General features: G+C 44.4%; 1 protein-coding gene across 1 annotated transcript in view; it reads right to left on the reverse strand.

Annotated features, from left to right (window-relative positions):
• Positions 1–15,842, reverse strand: part of CNTNAP2 (contactin associated protein-like 2) — a 1,798,324-nt gene that overhangs the window by 153,060 nt on the left and 1,629,422 nt on the right. The window contains exon 18 of the mRNA XM_012662081.1: positions 5,018–5,254. Coding sequence (XP_012517535.1) covers positions 5,018–5,254 — 237 coding nt within the window. The remainder of the gene's footprint in view (positions 1–5,017; positions 5,255–15,842) is intronic.

Here is a 15,842-nt window from a genome sequence, read left to right on the forward strand (position 1 = left end):
TTCCCTGGAATATATGATTCTCCTTCCTACCACAGGACATTTGAATATGCTGTTCTCTCTTCCTGACCTGCTTCCTTCTTCACTCCTCACTGTTTTACCCTATTTTTTTCCCTTTATCTGAATAGCATTAAAAAAAATCCATTGGGAGTAAAGGAGATGATTAGGCAGTTGTTTCTCAACATGCGTAAAAATAACTTGATTGTCTTAAGTTTTTACTTTCTGCTTTATTTCTGGAGCTCTGACATCATAGCATCCTAGCCAGTTGTTTCAAACGTATAGCTGTATTGATTCACCACTTATTCCTTTCTTTAGAACACATGTATACAGCACAGCTTTTCTCAAGGTCTAAAAGTGGACTTTCTGTCTGGGTACAAGTGTAGAGTCCACTTCTAATGCAGACAACCATCCTGACCCCGTAGCTTGGGCCAGGCACTGTGTTGGATCTGGGGAGGCAAAGACAAGCTAAAGCGAGCTGTGCCTGTGAAGGCTGGAGGCAGAGGAACCAGGAATTATGCGAAAAGCTGGACATTTTCCTCCCTGCTGTCTCTTTGTCATTGGTCCCTTTATGTTCCCCAGCTCTGTTAAAATCAGTATTGTTTTTCAGATTTTTTTTCTAGCTTTCTAGAAAGCTAGAAACCCATCCCCTCCTCCCCACTCCCATCTGCCCGATGCCCGATCGCTTTCTTGGATTTTGTAAATATGATTTAAAATTCCTGTAACTGCTTCACCTAATGATAACAAAAATTATTTGCTTTGAGATAAAAGATGCATCGGAACTTTAAATTTATATATTGTGAATATCTATAAACAGTAATGGCAATATTCTTGAATAATCAAATTTAAATGATATATTGATTCCTTTCAGATAATAGCAGAAGAGGACCACTAAGTGATGGTAGGGAGAACGTTAATATTTGTCCATTAAAATAAAATATTATTCAAATGGAGAGATGCTTCACTTATTGTGTCTCATGCTCACCTCCCGAGTGAATTAAAGCAGTTATAAGAGACTGCTCTTTTATTGGCCGCAGCAAATAACTTGCTTAACAGATTTATTCTCTCTGGCATCGTCATTACCATCAGCAAACACTTAGAGGGCACCTGTTGTGGGCAGGAGATGCAGTGCTGGGAGCTGTTCATCTCTCCGGGAAGACAGGGCGTATTTATAACAGAGACAGATAACAATACAGTACAGTAAGTGCCAAACAAATGACATTGAAAATAAGTGTAATAGGAGTTTAGAGCAAGGAGAAGTCACTGAAAGGAGATGGGACTTGATGTGGGCCTAGAATGAAAGGCAGGTGTTAGACTACAGAGGAAGACAAAGCATTTCCAGGTAAGGGAGCATCGTGGGCGTAAGGCCAGGGCACAGATGTGCACAGAGTGCCTGGGGCAGGGGGTGGGGGGAATGAGTTTCTCTGAATATAGCACTCCCTGAATATATGGCAAAATATAGATTAAATTAGTGGACTGATTTTTATAGTGCTCCTATTTTACAGATGAGCAAATTGAGGCACGGAGCTGCTAGCTGGTTGCCCAGGACAACCGGCAAAAGGCAAAGCAGAATCCAACCACAGACAGTGCAGCTCTATAGTCCAAGCTCTTTCCCAGAGGCTGGTGGGTCTGCATTGGAAGGTTGTGGGATTAGGGAGTCTGTCCTGTTTTTGCTGGAGGAGGGCACCATTGAGTCTGTAATGGGGATATTATATAATTAACACTAAACAATGTCCCTATGCTATGGTCCGAATGTCCCCTCCAGGACTGATGTTGAAACTTAGTCTTCAATGTGGCAGGATTGAGAGGCTTTGACCTCATGGATGGGTTCATCCATTCGTAGATTAACGAATTAATGGGTTAATGGATTAACAGTTATCACGGGAGGGGAACTGGTGGCTTTATAAGAAGAGGAAGAGCGACCTGAGCCAGCATACTCGGCCTTGCCATGTGACGCCCTGTACCACCTCGGCACTGCAGAACCTCCACCAGCAAGAAGGCCCTCACCACACATGGCCCCTTCGTCTTGAAACTCTCAGCCTCCATAACTATGAGAAATAAATTCCTTTTCTTTATAAATTACTAGGTTTCAGGTATTCTGTTATAAACGACAGGAAATGGACTAAAATGCCATAAAGGAAGACGACTCTGGCTGTCGGGGGAAAGGAGGAGGCAGGAGCCACTGGCAGCAGAGCGATGGATCGAGAAGGAACTTTCCAGTGGGCGAGCCACACTGCTGTCCACCATGGGTAACGGGTGCTGCAGCCTGGCTCCCCTGACCCCGGCAGACCCACAGGAGGGTGGCCTCCAATCCACCACCCCATCCCTTTACCCAGGTGCCATTCAAACATCATAATTTTCTATGGTGCCATGACATGAACAACGCTAGAAAACATGGAGGCAGAAGACGCATGCCTTAGACAGCTGTGGTTGGGAGGGAAAGGACACAATGACAGTGGAATCCACAGGATGTGTTTGCCCCGGTGGCCCACAGAGGGGAGGACAGAGCACTGCTGAGTGACAGAGCTTGGGATCTCAAGCATCTCCTGGCGGTCGGTGCTGGCACCGTCGGGATGAGGCGGGTCTGGCAGAGGCAGGCTCTGGAGAACAGTGACAAGAGCTTCCAATATATGAAGTTTGAGGGATGCCAGGGCATTTAATGAGAACTTTCTATTTTTTCCCCCCAATATTTTGATGTAGACCTTATTGATGTTTTTTCCTGAATGAGTTCCTCAACTTTTTTCTAACTTTAAATTTCAATGAATAAAAACATACAGTATTTGAAGTATGAAAATGCTGAATTTTCACTAGAAGTTTGAGGATGGCCTTGCAACCATCAGAAAGAAACCGCCTGGCTTTGCCTTCCAAATGCTCTCAGAGTGTTCCAGAGACACGTGCGGTGGAGAGCTCTGCACCTAGAGTTAGACACCAGGGCTTAGAAACCCCAGCTTCGCCCATCGGGTGCGCGAGTCATTTTGCCAACCGTACAAAGGGGATAAGAATGGTGTCTACGCCTCATAGCGTAGTTTGGCTCCTAGAAATTAATGCATATGAAACACTTAGGCGAGCGTGAGGCACACAGTGAGCATCATTAAATGGTGGCCATTAACATGGATTTGGTCAATCAAAGCCCCTGCACACCAGGACTGTGCACACATGCAAGCACAAGTGCGGGCAGCAGGGGCAGGCGGTGGCCTGTGAGGTGCTGAATACAGCTGGGGACCGAACTTTAGTGTGGCAGTGACTTGAGAAGCACATAGTACAGGACCCACAGGGGCATGTTCATCCAATTCTTGACAATCTGCAGGTGACAGCCATCCTCCTGGAGAGGAACGTGAGCAGAAACCAAAGGGTTCTTATCTGCCCGCTGGGAGGTTGGTACACGTGGGTAGAGAACATCAGTGAATTAAAAATCTGTTGAACCTGATGCAGAAGGAGAAGCTGGCAAACTCCTGAAGAGGGGGGTTACATCTTTTTTTCTCTTGTGCCCTTGCCTCCTGACTTGACTTAATATCGTTTTCTGATTAGAAAAGTGACGCTTGTTCAATGTCATGTCATTTGACATGCATAGGAGAGTATTACTCAGGAGAAAAAAATCAACCACAACCCAGCCAACAGCTGTGTTCACATTATTCCTTTTTTTTTTTTTTTTTCCTGTTTGTAGATTTTTTACAGAGCTAAACTGATATACATTCAAGGCTGTATCCTGGGGTTTGTTTGTTTTTTTTTTTGTTTAACATCATATTACATAAAATTTTCCTATGTCATTAATCTCTCTTCATAAATATTATTTTAATAGATATACAATATTCTATAAAATGGTGACTCTTTTTACTACTTTACTAAAGTTGAACTTCTAGGTCCTTTCCAATTTTTATTTTCACAAATAACACTATGATGAATATCTTCATGCTGAATCTTTGCCTGATTTTTGTATTATTTCTTTGGGAATAATTTCAGAAAGGCAAAATCCTAGGGAACATACTTTTTTCTCCATCTTTTTAACCAACAGTGCATTGCCCAGAGAGAGAATTTAAGAATTTGCTATTTTTAAAAAACTGAGGCTGAATTAAGTTAATAATTTTTTGCCCTCATGGCAGAAAAATCTTGATCTTTAAAATAGCTACAATGCTGCAACAATCATTGTAGAGCAGGAAGAGATGAGCGATGAGAGAGAGAGTTTCTGCATTTTCAGCTCATAAATCTCCATGGGAAGCGGGTTAGAGAGATTTGTTCCTGCATGCACCTGAAATATTGTTATTATAACAAAAGTGATCTTAAAACTTTAAGCATGTGTGAATGCAAGTTTGCAGAGAGGAAACGGACGTGTTTATACACCTCAGGACTGTTTAGACTTCTCTCTGCGGTCACTGCTGAGGGGTCATACGCCCACTGTACGTGCTCACTGGGATGCCTGTTTTAGGTGCGCTCGGGTCCTCTCTGGCTCGATGCATGTTTGCTGATGGAGATGGCCCAGGACATCACAGCTGCACGTACAGCCCTGCTTTAAGCCACCCTTAGCCCAGAGATTTATTTTGTGAATGTAAAATGCTGAGAGGCTTCAGGAATGAAAACATCTCCGATTTTCTATTTCTATTGAAAATTCAAATATTCTGTCGGAACCCACTGATACACTGTCATACATCAGAATCATTTATTGTTTTACATAAAATTAACTTTACTAATTCAAAGGCTCATCTCCGTTTAGCCCAGTAGTGAATGTATTTATTTAACAGGAACAAAAAATTATCACTACACATGCAAATCCAGCTCATGCTCACGTCATAGGGTTCTCGTAAAGACCTCAACACGCCTTACCAACCTCATTTCTACAACACGTTGATACAGTGCACACAACTGGAAAGTTGTTTCCCTGACTTTCACATAGAGAAATGAAGTTCAAAGTCATATGATTGGCTCAATGTCCTGTGGGAAATAAAGAACAAGCCAAAAACAATCCAGACTCATGCTGGAACGCTCTGCCCAAATGAGATGGCCGAAGGCTCAGTGTCCTTGTCCTTACCGGTGGGTTTGACGAGAACTGCCAGGAAGTCCGTGGTGAGCGAGCTGACGTAGAGCAGGATGCAGGGTGCCTTGGTGGTGCTGAAGCTGAAGCCAATCTCCTCCCGCGCCAGGTCCTCGGGGAGGCTCTGCTGCTCGGGGGAGCTCTCCGTCCTGCCACCCGCATCCTTGGCGCTGACTGCTGGTGCCTGGAAGTTATACCGTAGCCACATCCCCTCTTCAAAAAATGCACCCACATCTGTTTAAAGAAAGAGAGAAAATTGAAAAATGAGGAGAGGTCTGATGCCAACACCGGCAACGTTTCAGACTTGAGTAGATTGTTGATCTTATAACGGTCTCCGCAGCGGTTCGCGGAGGGCAGGCGCTGGCTCCGGGAAGGGGATCGGGCTGAGTAAATAACAGGCAGAGGACGTCATTTCATCAACATGAATACTCTATTCACAAAGAGAAAGCATGTAACAGAGTATGGAAATCTGTAAGATTTAAAAATAATAGCAAAAGTTAAGAAACTTAAATCATACCAGAAAAAAAAAATGTCACGTACAGTACTCAGACCAAATAACCGATTTTCAGATTGAAGAGAAATGCTGAAAATAAAGGCAGGGTTACAACATAAACCCCTGGGATAAGGCGCTCATAGAAGCATCCTCTCTGAGATCGAATTTTCTTTGGACATTCACAGGGAAGTCCTTAACAAACACTAAGTGCTCAGAGGCTTTGTGCATAGGGTTTAAAATCACAAGACAAGAGAGAACTGGGTTCAAATTTGGCTCTGCTGTTCATTAGCTGTGTGGCCTTAAGGGAAGTTACTTAACCAACCTCTCTAGGCCTCTTATTTCATCTGTGAAGTGGAAAGTAATTAGCACTCAATAAATAGTACCTATTGTTATTATTATTGTTAAGAAATTAGAAGAAAGGTCACTATCCCTTCCTGCATTAGTCTTTTCCTGCAGCCTAATCAACGCTGTTACCTGCTTTTGGTTCCCCCATTGTTTACTCACTGAAGTTCTAAGTCACCCCCGACTCCCCCTGAAAGGCTGAGCCACCCCACGAAGGTTCGTTTGGTCTTCACAGCTACTGCTTCATGGTCCTCTGCCTGCACCTTTTTGAAAGCATCCTGCACACTTCATTGCCCGTGGGACCTGTCATTCTCACGACAGTGGACATCCCACTAAATTAACATGATGCAGAATATAGTTTGCAAAGCATTGCTCTATATTATAATTAACAGGAGAGGACGACTTTTAATAGGCATCTTCTAACTGGGAATTTTGACGTTTGTTCTTGTTGAAGAGGTCAGCACAGAGCAGTGGGGCCAGATGCATGGGGGTGCACCTTAGCCTTCCCAGTAGCCAGCAGAGTTAACTTGGGTCAATGGCTTGAAACTCTCTCACCCTCAGGTTCCTTCTGAAAAATGGGGCCTCATAGGTGGTTGTGAGGATTCAATAACCCATGTATAACACTTAGCCTAGTGCCCGCATATATAAAGTGCTCAATGAAGATGATTATTCCAAAGAGAGGTTACCATTATCAATGGCGGGTGACGGATGCCATTGCCCATCCCCCATCTCATACCACCACACAAGTGTGTGAAAGTTGTCAGAATCAAAATGAAGTCACTAAATGTTTACAAAAAACACAAAACCCTGACAAATTGAGCTGGGGAGGGCCACAGAAAGAGCGGGTTCTCAGGCTCACATGCCTGACAACAGAAACTATCACAAAAGACCACAAAAACCACAACCTTGCACAGAGGCTATTGCAACCTTTCACAAAGAATACTTCTGCAAAGACATCTGTCCAGCAATTGCCTGTCCAACCTCGGACTGGCGTCACCCTTGTTATTGATTTTTGTAGCCAAGGATAATTATTTCAAAACAATCATATAATCGTCCTTGCTTTTTCCTTTAACAACCTTTGTCTTCCTTTACTTCCCTGCATATGCACATAGTTTACTATGACATGTGTATTCCCATTGCAGTGCTCCATTCCCCAATAAATATCTTTTCTTTTAGAGCACTCTCTCTGTTATCTGGGTCGACACATGCAACACTCCAGTAATTTACCATGGCAAGAGCCCAGTGCTTCTCATCAAGTTGTAAAGAAAGAGTTCGGATAACTATAGGCTCTCACTATAGTGCTATTCCATACACCCCACCCCACCGCCCGCTCTCTTACCCCAAGGACTTCTGCAAATGTATGGGGTTGTCAAAATGGTTGTTGGGGAGCCGCGGCACTCAGTGGGCAGGGGCGAGGGCAGCTGCATGTCCTGCAATGTGTGGGGCTGTCTTATGCAATAAGAATCGTCTTGCTCCAAATGCCAGAAGTATCCTGGTTGGAAAACGCAGGATTGAACAAATATTAATACTTAATCCTTCCCCGTTGCCGCCTGAGTTCCTGGAACGTGAAGATGAACAAAATACGGTCACTGCCTGTGAGGAGCATTCCATCTAGCAGTGGGTGTGGGAGGACACACAGCAACAATTCGAGTGCTATATGGTGCGTGTTGTGGCGGTTTACTCCGGCGTATGTGATGAGAACCTCACCTCGTTGCCCGAGTAGCCAGCAAACAGCTACTGGGCACCCACGCGTGTTGAGCACAAAGCCGGGCACCGAGGTTACAACACTTGCTCTCAGGGAGCTCCTGAGCTGACGGAGGAGTCAGACAAACAGACATTAGAACGCAGAGGGAAAGTGCAGGATCAGGTAAACGGGAGCCGTTGGATCACCGGGGCACCGGCCCTGTCTCCAGGGGCCGTGCAAGACTTGCTGTGGCTAAGACACCTGGGCCGGGACTCAAGAACCAGAGGCAGGTAGCCATGCATAGGTGAAGGGGACAAAGATCAACTTTCTAGCTGAGGGAGCAGTGTGCAAAAGCATTTGGCGGTGACAGTCTGTGGCCTTAAACAGCACAGCCCCTGGACAAAATTCGTGTGCTCCTTTTACATCGTCAGTCGTTCATTCCAGACCTGCGAGACTCACTAGACTTCAGGCTGGGTGTGGAGGATCCAGTGAGCAAGACACAGGGGGGTCCCGCGCTCAGTGGCTCAGCGTCTGGGGGACAGACGGACACTCCTAGGACTGGCCCCTGCAAGCGTGTCTGACAGACGGCAGGGGAGGGGAGCAGAGGGAGAGCAGGCAGGCCAGGCCACCCAGGAGCAAACACGCTAGGGGGTCACTTTGCCACAGAGAGCTCCTGGCAGAGAATTTGGGGGTCACTGCCTGAGAACAGGTTCGGGCCCCACGGGGGTGAAGAGGCGGACCTGGGGCTTGGAGGGAGGGGCGAGGCAGCTAGAGTTGGGGGGCCACGGGATTCAAACAACTCCGAGCAGGACAGGCAGGACGACGTGCAGGGACAGACCAGCAGGCGGGCACCCGACTTCGAGACGGCGGGGTGAGCAGGGCCTGGGTCACAGGGGCAGCGCCTCACCTGCGAGAGCCTGGGCCCCTTCCGTGCGCCCGGCTCCGTCCAGTTACTCCATCCCCAGGGCCAGAACTGCAGTCGGAGAGCGCAGACCTGAGTCCCTGCCCTTCTCTCGGCCCCCGCCTGGGAACCTATCAAAACGCCAGGCCCCAGCCCCGGAATTGAGCTCAGAGGTTCTGACTCAGAGGACCTTGGGAGCCAGCACTTTTGAAGGGCTCCCAGGTGATACTTCTGCACACAGGGATTAGGAATCCTTGGAGTTAAGGCAGAGGCGGGTGCACCTGGGGGAGCAGGTCGCTGCGCGCCCCCTGCCAGGGGGAGACATGGCGCGTTTATCACCTGAACTGGAGGAGGTTATTCCACGGCAGATCATGAAGGGAAATTCGGAAATGCAAAGATTTTAGATAAGCAAGCCCAAAATGTGCCTCAGAGAAAACTTTTGCTGTATTTTAGAGTAATCATTAAAAAGCTTTATGGATTTATGTCAGTTTTGGAGGAAGGGCTATACCATGCTTAAAAGTGTTATTCTGAAACCACATCGTAAACCAACCGTTAAACCAAGGCCTGGGAGTGATGTGAATCCATTTAAGGTTTCAAGTGGCAGATTTACAGCCGTCATTTCATTGTTTCAGATTGTTTTACGGAAATGCCAAATCAGGGACCGTAATGTCTTTTAGGAAGGTAATACTTCCATTCCTCTGAATGAATAACTAACACTAATTTAACAAGCCCTGAAATAACATCATTTCCCTCATTAAATGATCAAAAAGTATGATTTTGAATGCTTGATTTAAGATTTTATAGTAATATTAGATAGCCTTTTATAATATTCTTTTTTTATAGAGAAAATAGTACATTTCGTATTTAGGTATCCTAAGATGTAAAGAGATTTGTTTAATTATATCATGTTTCTCAAAATTTTGAAATACATTATGCCATCTGTAGACTTGGGACATAGAGGTGACAGTTAACTTTCAAGGAGACAAGTAACCTCATCTTAACTATTTCTTTGTCGTCAACATAGATCATACGTAAATTATCTCTGATAGAGGCAAAAAAGTTTGAAAATATTTCAAATAAAATCCACAAATCATTCATCCCAGAATAATACCATAAAGATATTCATCCCTTGGCTAACCAAATCCCTGAGACCTACAGTAGGGGACAAAAAAACCAAAAACCAACCCCCCCAAAAAAACCCCTAAAATCAAAACCAAACAGCTGTTACTCACTCCCCATTATTAAATTGCTCCTAATCTTTTTCTTCTCCACATTAAATAATTCTAGTCCTTCTGCCTTTTCACTTAGGATATATTTTGCAACCTATATTTTTAAAATTGACGTGATTCTTTTTGTTCTCTAACTTCCCTATGAGGACCCAGAATTGAAAGTCCCCAACTTATCAACAGGCTCTTTTCCAAAAATGTATTTTAAAGCCAGTAACTTGTGACCTGGAAAAATTCCCCACAGAAACAATGTTTTAAATGATGGTGAGTTTGCCAGGAGAGTGCACCAATGTGAGCCACTCAGGATGTGTAATATTAGTACAAGATAATTGAAGAGTGCCATTGTGTATTGGTAATTAAAATAGAAAAGCAACAACAAAAAATGTTCAGCCTTAATTTTAATGTAAGAACCCCAGGGAACTCTGCTCTCACAAGATTTCATCCAGTGGATCCCATGATATGTTGGAATATTTTAAATAATGGCCTCTGTGGCAGGGAAGAGCCCTGATTTGTAGTTTCTGCCTATTCTCGTGGTATAAATACTCCCACCTGGTCTGGTTTCAAGCTGCCAGCGTGATGTCACTAAACAGGGATTCCAGAAGAGAGGTCTCCCAGACAGGGCCCGCTGCCCCCAGCACATGTCTGCCATTCACTCCCTCTGTCACCGACACAATCATTCAAACATTCGAACAAAGCACACTTGCTGAGCTCCCATGGTCGTGGGCTTCCTTCTTTTCACCGTCTCCTGTAAACAAACACTTTAATATTTCCTTACTTCTTCCGGCCTCCCAAAGATCTACTCCACCTCTTCCTAGCTATCCCAGATTCTGAACGCTTTGCACAGCTTCTGCTAAACTCTAGGCGGAATTACCAGGGAGCAGCAACCACGCCAGAGGGAGCAGAGGCCTGAGCCGCAGGTCATTAAACTCCTTCATGGCTGAATTCCATTGCCCAGAATGATCGCTTTCATTAACTGCTTTCTAATTAGTCATCTAGTAAAAGAGTTAAGTGAATTTTATGGAGTTCTGCTCCTAGGGACCTTGGACGCCATCTTCTGTGTGCATCCTGATCTGCATTAGGCAGGCTGGGCTCCTGGCAGGGCAATCTGCAAGGCACAGCTCGGTTTAAACTTGTTTGTAGTTGTTCTCCCATGACTCTGACTCTGCTATCCTGAAACTCAACCAGTTTCTCTCCTGGTCTTACACTGGCAAAATCTGCTTTTTCTCCCCAAGTGTACCACTCTGAATTTCCTCCCCGAATTATTTATTCTATTTGTTTGATGTTTCCTTCAATTTACTATAATCCTTTTGGACTAACAACATTGTACTTGGGATGGGTTAATGTTCACCTCTACGAGTTTCTGTTTCCCCAGGTGGATCTATATCTGTTGGAACCAATTTCCCACTGTTCTCTCTTAAGGCCTGGTCACTTCCAGGTCAGTTTTTATGTAATAAGCTTTAGGTGTCTGAATCTGTACAATGGAGGAAAAATGCCAAAGAAAAATCTCTTAAGTGGAGCCTGGACAGCGCGTGCTGCCCATGAGACACAGTGTGAAGTATATTACCTTAAACACCTCAAAAAGCTCTGACTCGAGTGTGAAGAAGCCAGCCAGCCTTCTTGGCTTGGAGTTTAGGAGCAACAGTACTGAACAACTCTAGTAGGGTCTTCAACAGGAAGATAGTAGTTTGCATCTACAGTAACCAGGGTCATGATCCTGAAACTGTGTTAATAAGTATTCCTGGCATACACGGTGGTCAACAGGTTACGATGCTTCCGGGAGAGCAAGTGAGATGGGGGCTTCCCTCCAGCAGACTTCATCCGAGACATATAATAAGTGATTGACGTGGTACGTGTGGAGGTCAGGATTCGAATGCTGTGGGTTTTAGCTCTGGCTTTGCCACCAACTAGCTGTTTGACTTTGGTTGGGCAAATATTGAATTGCTGTGGGCTCTAAATCATTCCCGTCTTAAGGACCCTTCCTTCAACCCCTGTCTTCCTCTGGCTGGCACCCAGTCTTTTTCATATATTCTTTCAAACATTTATTAAGTGCCTTCTCTGAGCCATGAGGCGATAGAGATTTAGCAGGGAGGAAATTGCATTTATGTTAATAGCTAAAGGCGAGTGAGATTTTACTGGGGCTGGGGCTAGGGAAGGCATTCTCGGAGGAGAAAAGAACGTGCAAAGGCCCCAAAGAAGGAGGGCCTGGGGGGGACTGATGCGCAGAAGGCCAAAAGGCTAAACTTCAAGGAGAGTGGTAAGAAGTGAGGCTAAAGAGAAAGGCAGTGGCATTTTGAAGATTTTGTTCTTTATACAGAAAGCAACGGGTAACCTCTGGAGGGTTTTAAGCAAAGGTGACATAATCTGATTTTCAGTTTTAAAAGATCATCTGGCTATAGTTTGATGAATGGTTTGGAAGGAGAGGAGAAGGGAGATACGTAGGTCACTGAAGAGGCTACTGCAATGGGACAATAAATATGATTATGGTTGGGACTAGTTGTTAGAATAAAGAGACATGTAGGGGGCGCAGTGGACAGAACCTGGTGATGTCTAGGAAGCGGGGGTGAAGGAAAGGGTGTTAATGAAGAGGCCTGGGTTTTGGATGCAAGGTGGTGACAGTCTGATTATGGAAACACGGTGGTTGTCCTGGTGGGGTGGAGGGTAAGGCAGGTCTCAGGAGTGCAGCTTTGAACAGGTAAAGTTTCAGGTGCCTTTGAGTCAGGGAAGTGGAGATGTCAAAGAAGTCTAGGCTAGAAATATTCATTTTAACATCATTATTATAGATGGTATTTAACACTGCGGATGGAGGGGACGTGTGTAAGGAGAGAAGAGAGGAGGCCAGGACTGAGCCTTGAGAAGTCGATCTGCAAGGCGGGAGAGGGGGATGAGCTCATAAAGGGCGGACAGGGAGGAAGGCATCAGATGGACTGGGGGAACCCCTGGAACATGAGGTATTAGAGAGGACAGGGGAAGAGGGCCTTTTAAGAAAGAGGAACTGACCAATAGGTTGGGATGCTGTTCAAGATCCAGTCAGATTTCCCTCAGAGGGAAAATTCTAGAAGCCCTCTCATTGCTTCCTTTTCACTTCCTAAATCATGACTTTAGTCTGGGCTTCATTCACTGAAGTGAAGTTGCTCTCACTGAGATCACCATGCACTTCCTAGTTACCAAAGTAAAAGGACAATTTCTTATTGGACCTTATTGGACTTGCTCAACTCTTTGAGCCTTTTGGAACTCTCTTTGGTTTTCCTTTCACCTCTTTTGCCTTTTCCTTGTCAGTTCTCTTCACTGGCGCTTGCTCCTCAGGTAAACTGCAAATGCTAGAGCACCAAGGCTATCCTTCCGGCCGTCTCTTCTGTTTTGCTCTAAATTCACTCTCTGGGAGAGCCCCATCCCCACTGCTCCCACCTGCATACTCCTCTAGGGAAACTCAAACGCAAGCTCTACACAATGGAATTCATCCTCTCCTGCAAGTCTGTTCCTCTTCCAGGATTTTCTAGCATGACGAATGGCATCCCATCTGCGTGGTCACTCAAAGGCAGAGAGCCCCGAGTCACCCTGAGCTTCCTGTTTCCAATCCCTCGTAACCGCCCCTTGAATCTGTTCCCTCCTGGGCATCTCTCTGTTATGCCTCTAGTTCAGGCATTTGGATTTCACTTTGACAACTGCAGTGACTTACGGGGTGTCCTCTGATGGGCGCCTCATCTCCCATAGTCTATCCTTCACACCCTTCAGCTACCTGCCTTACCTACCAGTCTAAGCACATCCCTCCTAAGCCTAAAATTCATCCCTTTTCTTAAAATCTGGCATATCATTTTGGGGAAAGGATCACTGGACACAATTCGGAAAATCTGTAAGTGCTCTAAAATTTTAGGTGAAAATATATGCATATGCATTTTTCTGGGGAGAAAGTTAGTAGTTTTAATCAGGTTCCATGACACCCCTGCCGAATGTAAAAAAAAAAAAAAGAGCAAAAATTAATTCACTCGTTACTCCTCTAAAAATGATTCATTGAGAAGCCCCTTGTGCGCTGGAGCTGTGCCAGGTGCTGGCTGTGCTTCCAGAGTGACGAAAGGCGCCTCCTGCCTTCACTACCTGGACCTGCTCCTTTCCCAGCCCGGCTCCCATCTCCGAACACCGTGCTGCGGCTCTCCCTGTCTCTCCCTGCCGTCTGTGCGGCTCAGTCCCCTCGGATTCCGTGTAAGCTCCATCTCCTTCCCTTAGGGCCACATGCAGTGTAAAGAGCTCCTCCTTGAGTGCCCCATAGCTCCTTGTTATAACTTTATTCCAACAAGTGTAACCTCGTTTGCATTTAATTTAGTGAACATTTCTTAGAATCCTGCTAGACGCTAGCCCCACGCTAATAACAAAAGCAAACATAATGCGGACTTTTCCCTAAAGGAGCTCACAGTCGGCTGGGAGGTAGTGTAGACGCATCTTGACGGTAGGGTACGAGAGCTGTAGAAATAGAGAGAGCAGAAATGAACAGCAGAGGAGAGAAGGATTGGCTCCGTCTGTGGGTGGGGACCAGATGCCTGAACTGCTTCGCTAAGCACATGACCTGTGAGTGGGTAATGACAAATAAACAGATGTCTGCAAGACAGACAAGGTGGCCAAGCGCACTCCAAACACGTCAACTGCACGCGCAGAGGTGTGGAGAAGCGAAAGGGCACGGCGTGCGGGAAATTGTAACTCCAAGCGTCTCGACCTTGGCTGTGTGGGCAAACTCCCCGGAATCCTGACTTAATTGGCCTTGGAAAAGGCCCGCCTGTTGGCGTACTTAACATTTCTCAGGATAATCCACTGTGCAGCCAGGGCTGAGACCCCCTGCGATGGGCATGGGACAAAAGTTGGTATTGAACGTGAGGCGTGTGTGGCAGGAAGTGCTGCTGGAAAAAGGCACGATTGAGGCCAGGGAGGGACTAGAATCCCTTATTTTTTAAATTTTTAGAAGAACAATATACTTTGATATAATTTTGAACTTACAGAAAATTTGCAAAAATAGTATGAAGAACTCCCTATCCTCCATATCTAGATTCCCTAACTTTTAACGTTTCACCCTATTTGTTTTCTCTCTCTCTAATGTGATATTATATATTGATGTATTAAATATTATATTATAAACATTAAATATTTAAAATTTAAATATATCTTCAATGTAATATTTAATGTTAATTATATTATGATTTAAAATATTATCATATTTAACATTGCATATCTATTAGATATACTATTAAATATCTATTAGAATATTACTATTCTAATATCTATTAGATATACTATTAAATATCTATTAGAATATTACTATTCTAATATCTATTAGATATACTATTAAATATTTTTCATATATACATAATTCCTGGACCATTTGAGAGCAAGGTAGAGTCAGAAAACCATTAATACACTATTGTCTCATTTCTAGAAAATATATATACATACAAACACAAATATTCATATACACACAAATAATTTTGGAAAACCACAAGACTGTATATGTGTATACATGTATATGTTTCCATGAAGGAAGACTTTTGCAAATAAACAGGGCCATTCCCTCTTCCTTACTGGGAAGGGAAGAGGAGGGAAGGTACAGGACAGGGACATGAATTTGGAAGTTAAATGCTGTATTCATGCATCTGGTTTCTCACTAGACGATAAGCTTCTGAGGGGAGTAATTTGCCCAAGGTCACCCAGATCATCAGGGAGCCAAGAGTCAAATGCAGATCTGCTGAGCTTCAAAGCTCATGCTCTTCCCTCTGCTTTGGCTATGCTTGGGCAAGTTCTAGCTATTTTCACAGAAACCCACAAAGTGATTTGTTTACCAGCTCTGTCTTTGGGAATTAACAATGAAACTAGATACCAGGTGACCCCTGATTATTACTCACAACATAAAAATACAATTCATTCTTTGAAGTGATAAAATTCTGTTTTCTCCACCAGCAAAGATCTTAATAGAAAAGAACAAGAAAATTTACAAATGCCCTATTACTTATGATAAATTTTGTTAATATTTTACTATTTTACCTTTTCCAAAAATATACTTAAATTTCCTTTGGGGTCTTCTCAAAAATTCCAATGTCTTAATCCAAAGGTGGAACTCTAACATGTGGTAGAAAATCCAGCCTCTATAGGAGATCAATGGGGAAGATGGTTTTGAGCTGAAAAAACTTCAGAAGTCC

Source organism: Propithecus coquereli, unplaced genomic scaffold (assembly GCF_000956105.1).
Source record: "Propithecus coquereli isolate 6110/MARCELLA unplaced genomic scaffold, Pcoq_1.0 Scaffold75, whole genome shotgun sequence".
Taxonomy (NCBI): domain Eukaryota; kingdom Metazoa; phylum Chordata; class Mammalia; order Primates; family Indriidae; genus Propithecus; species Propithecus coquereli.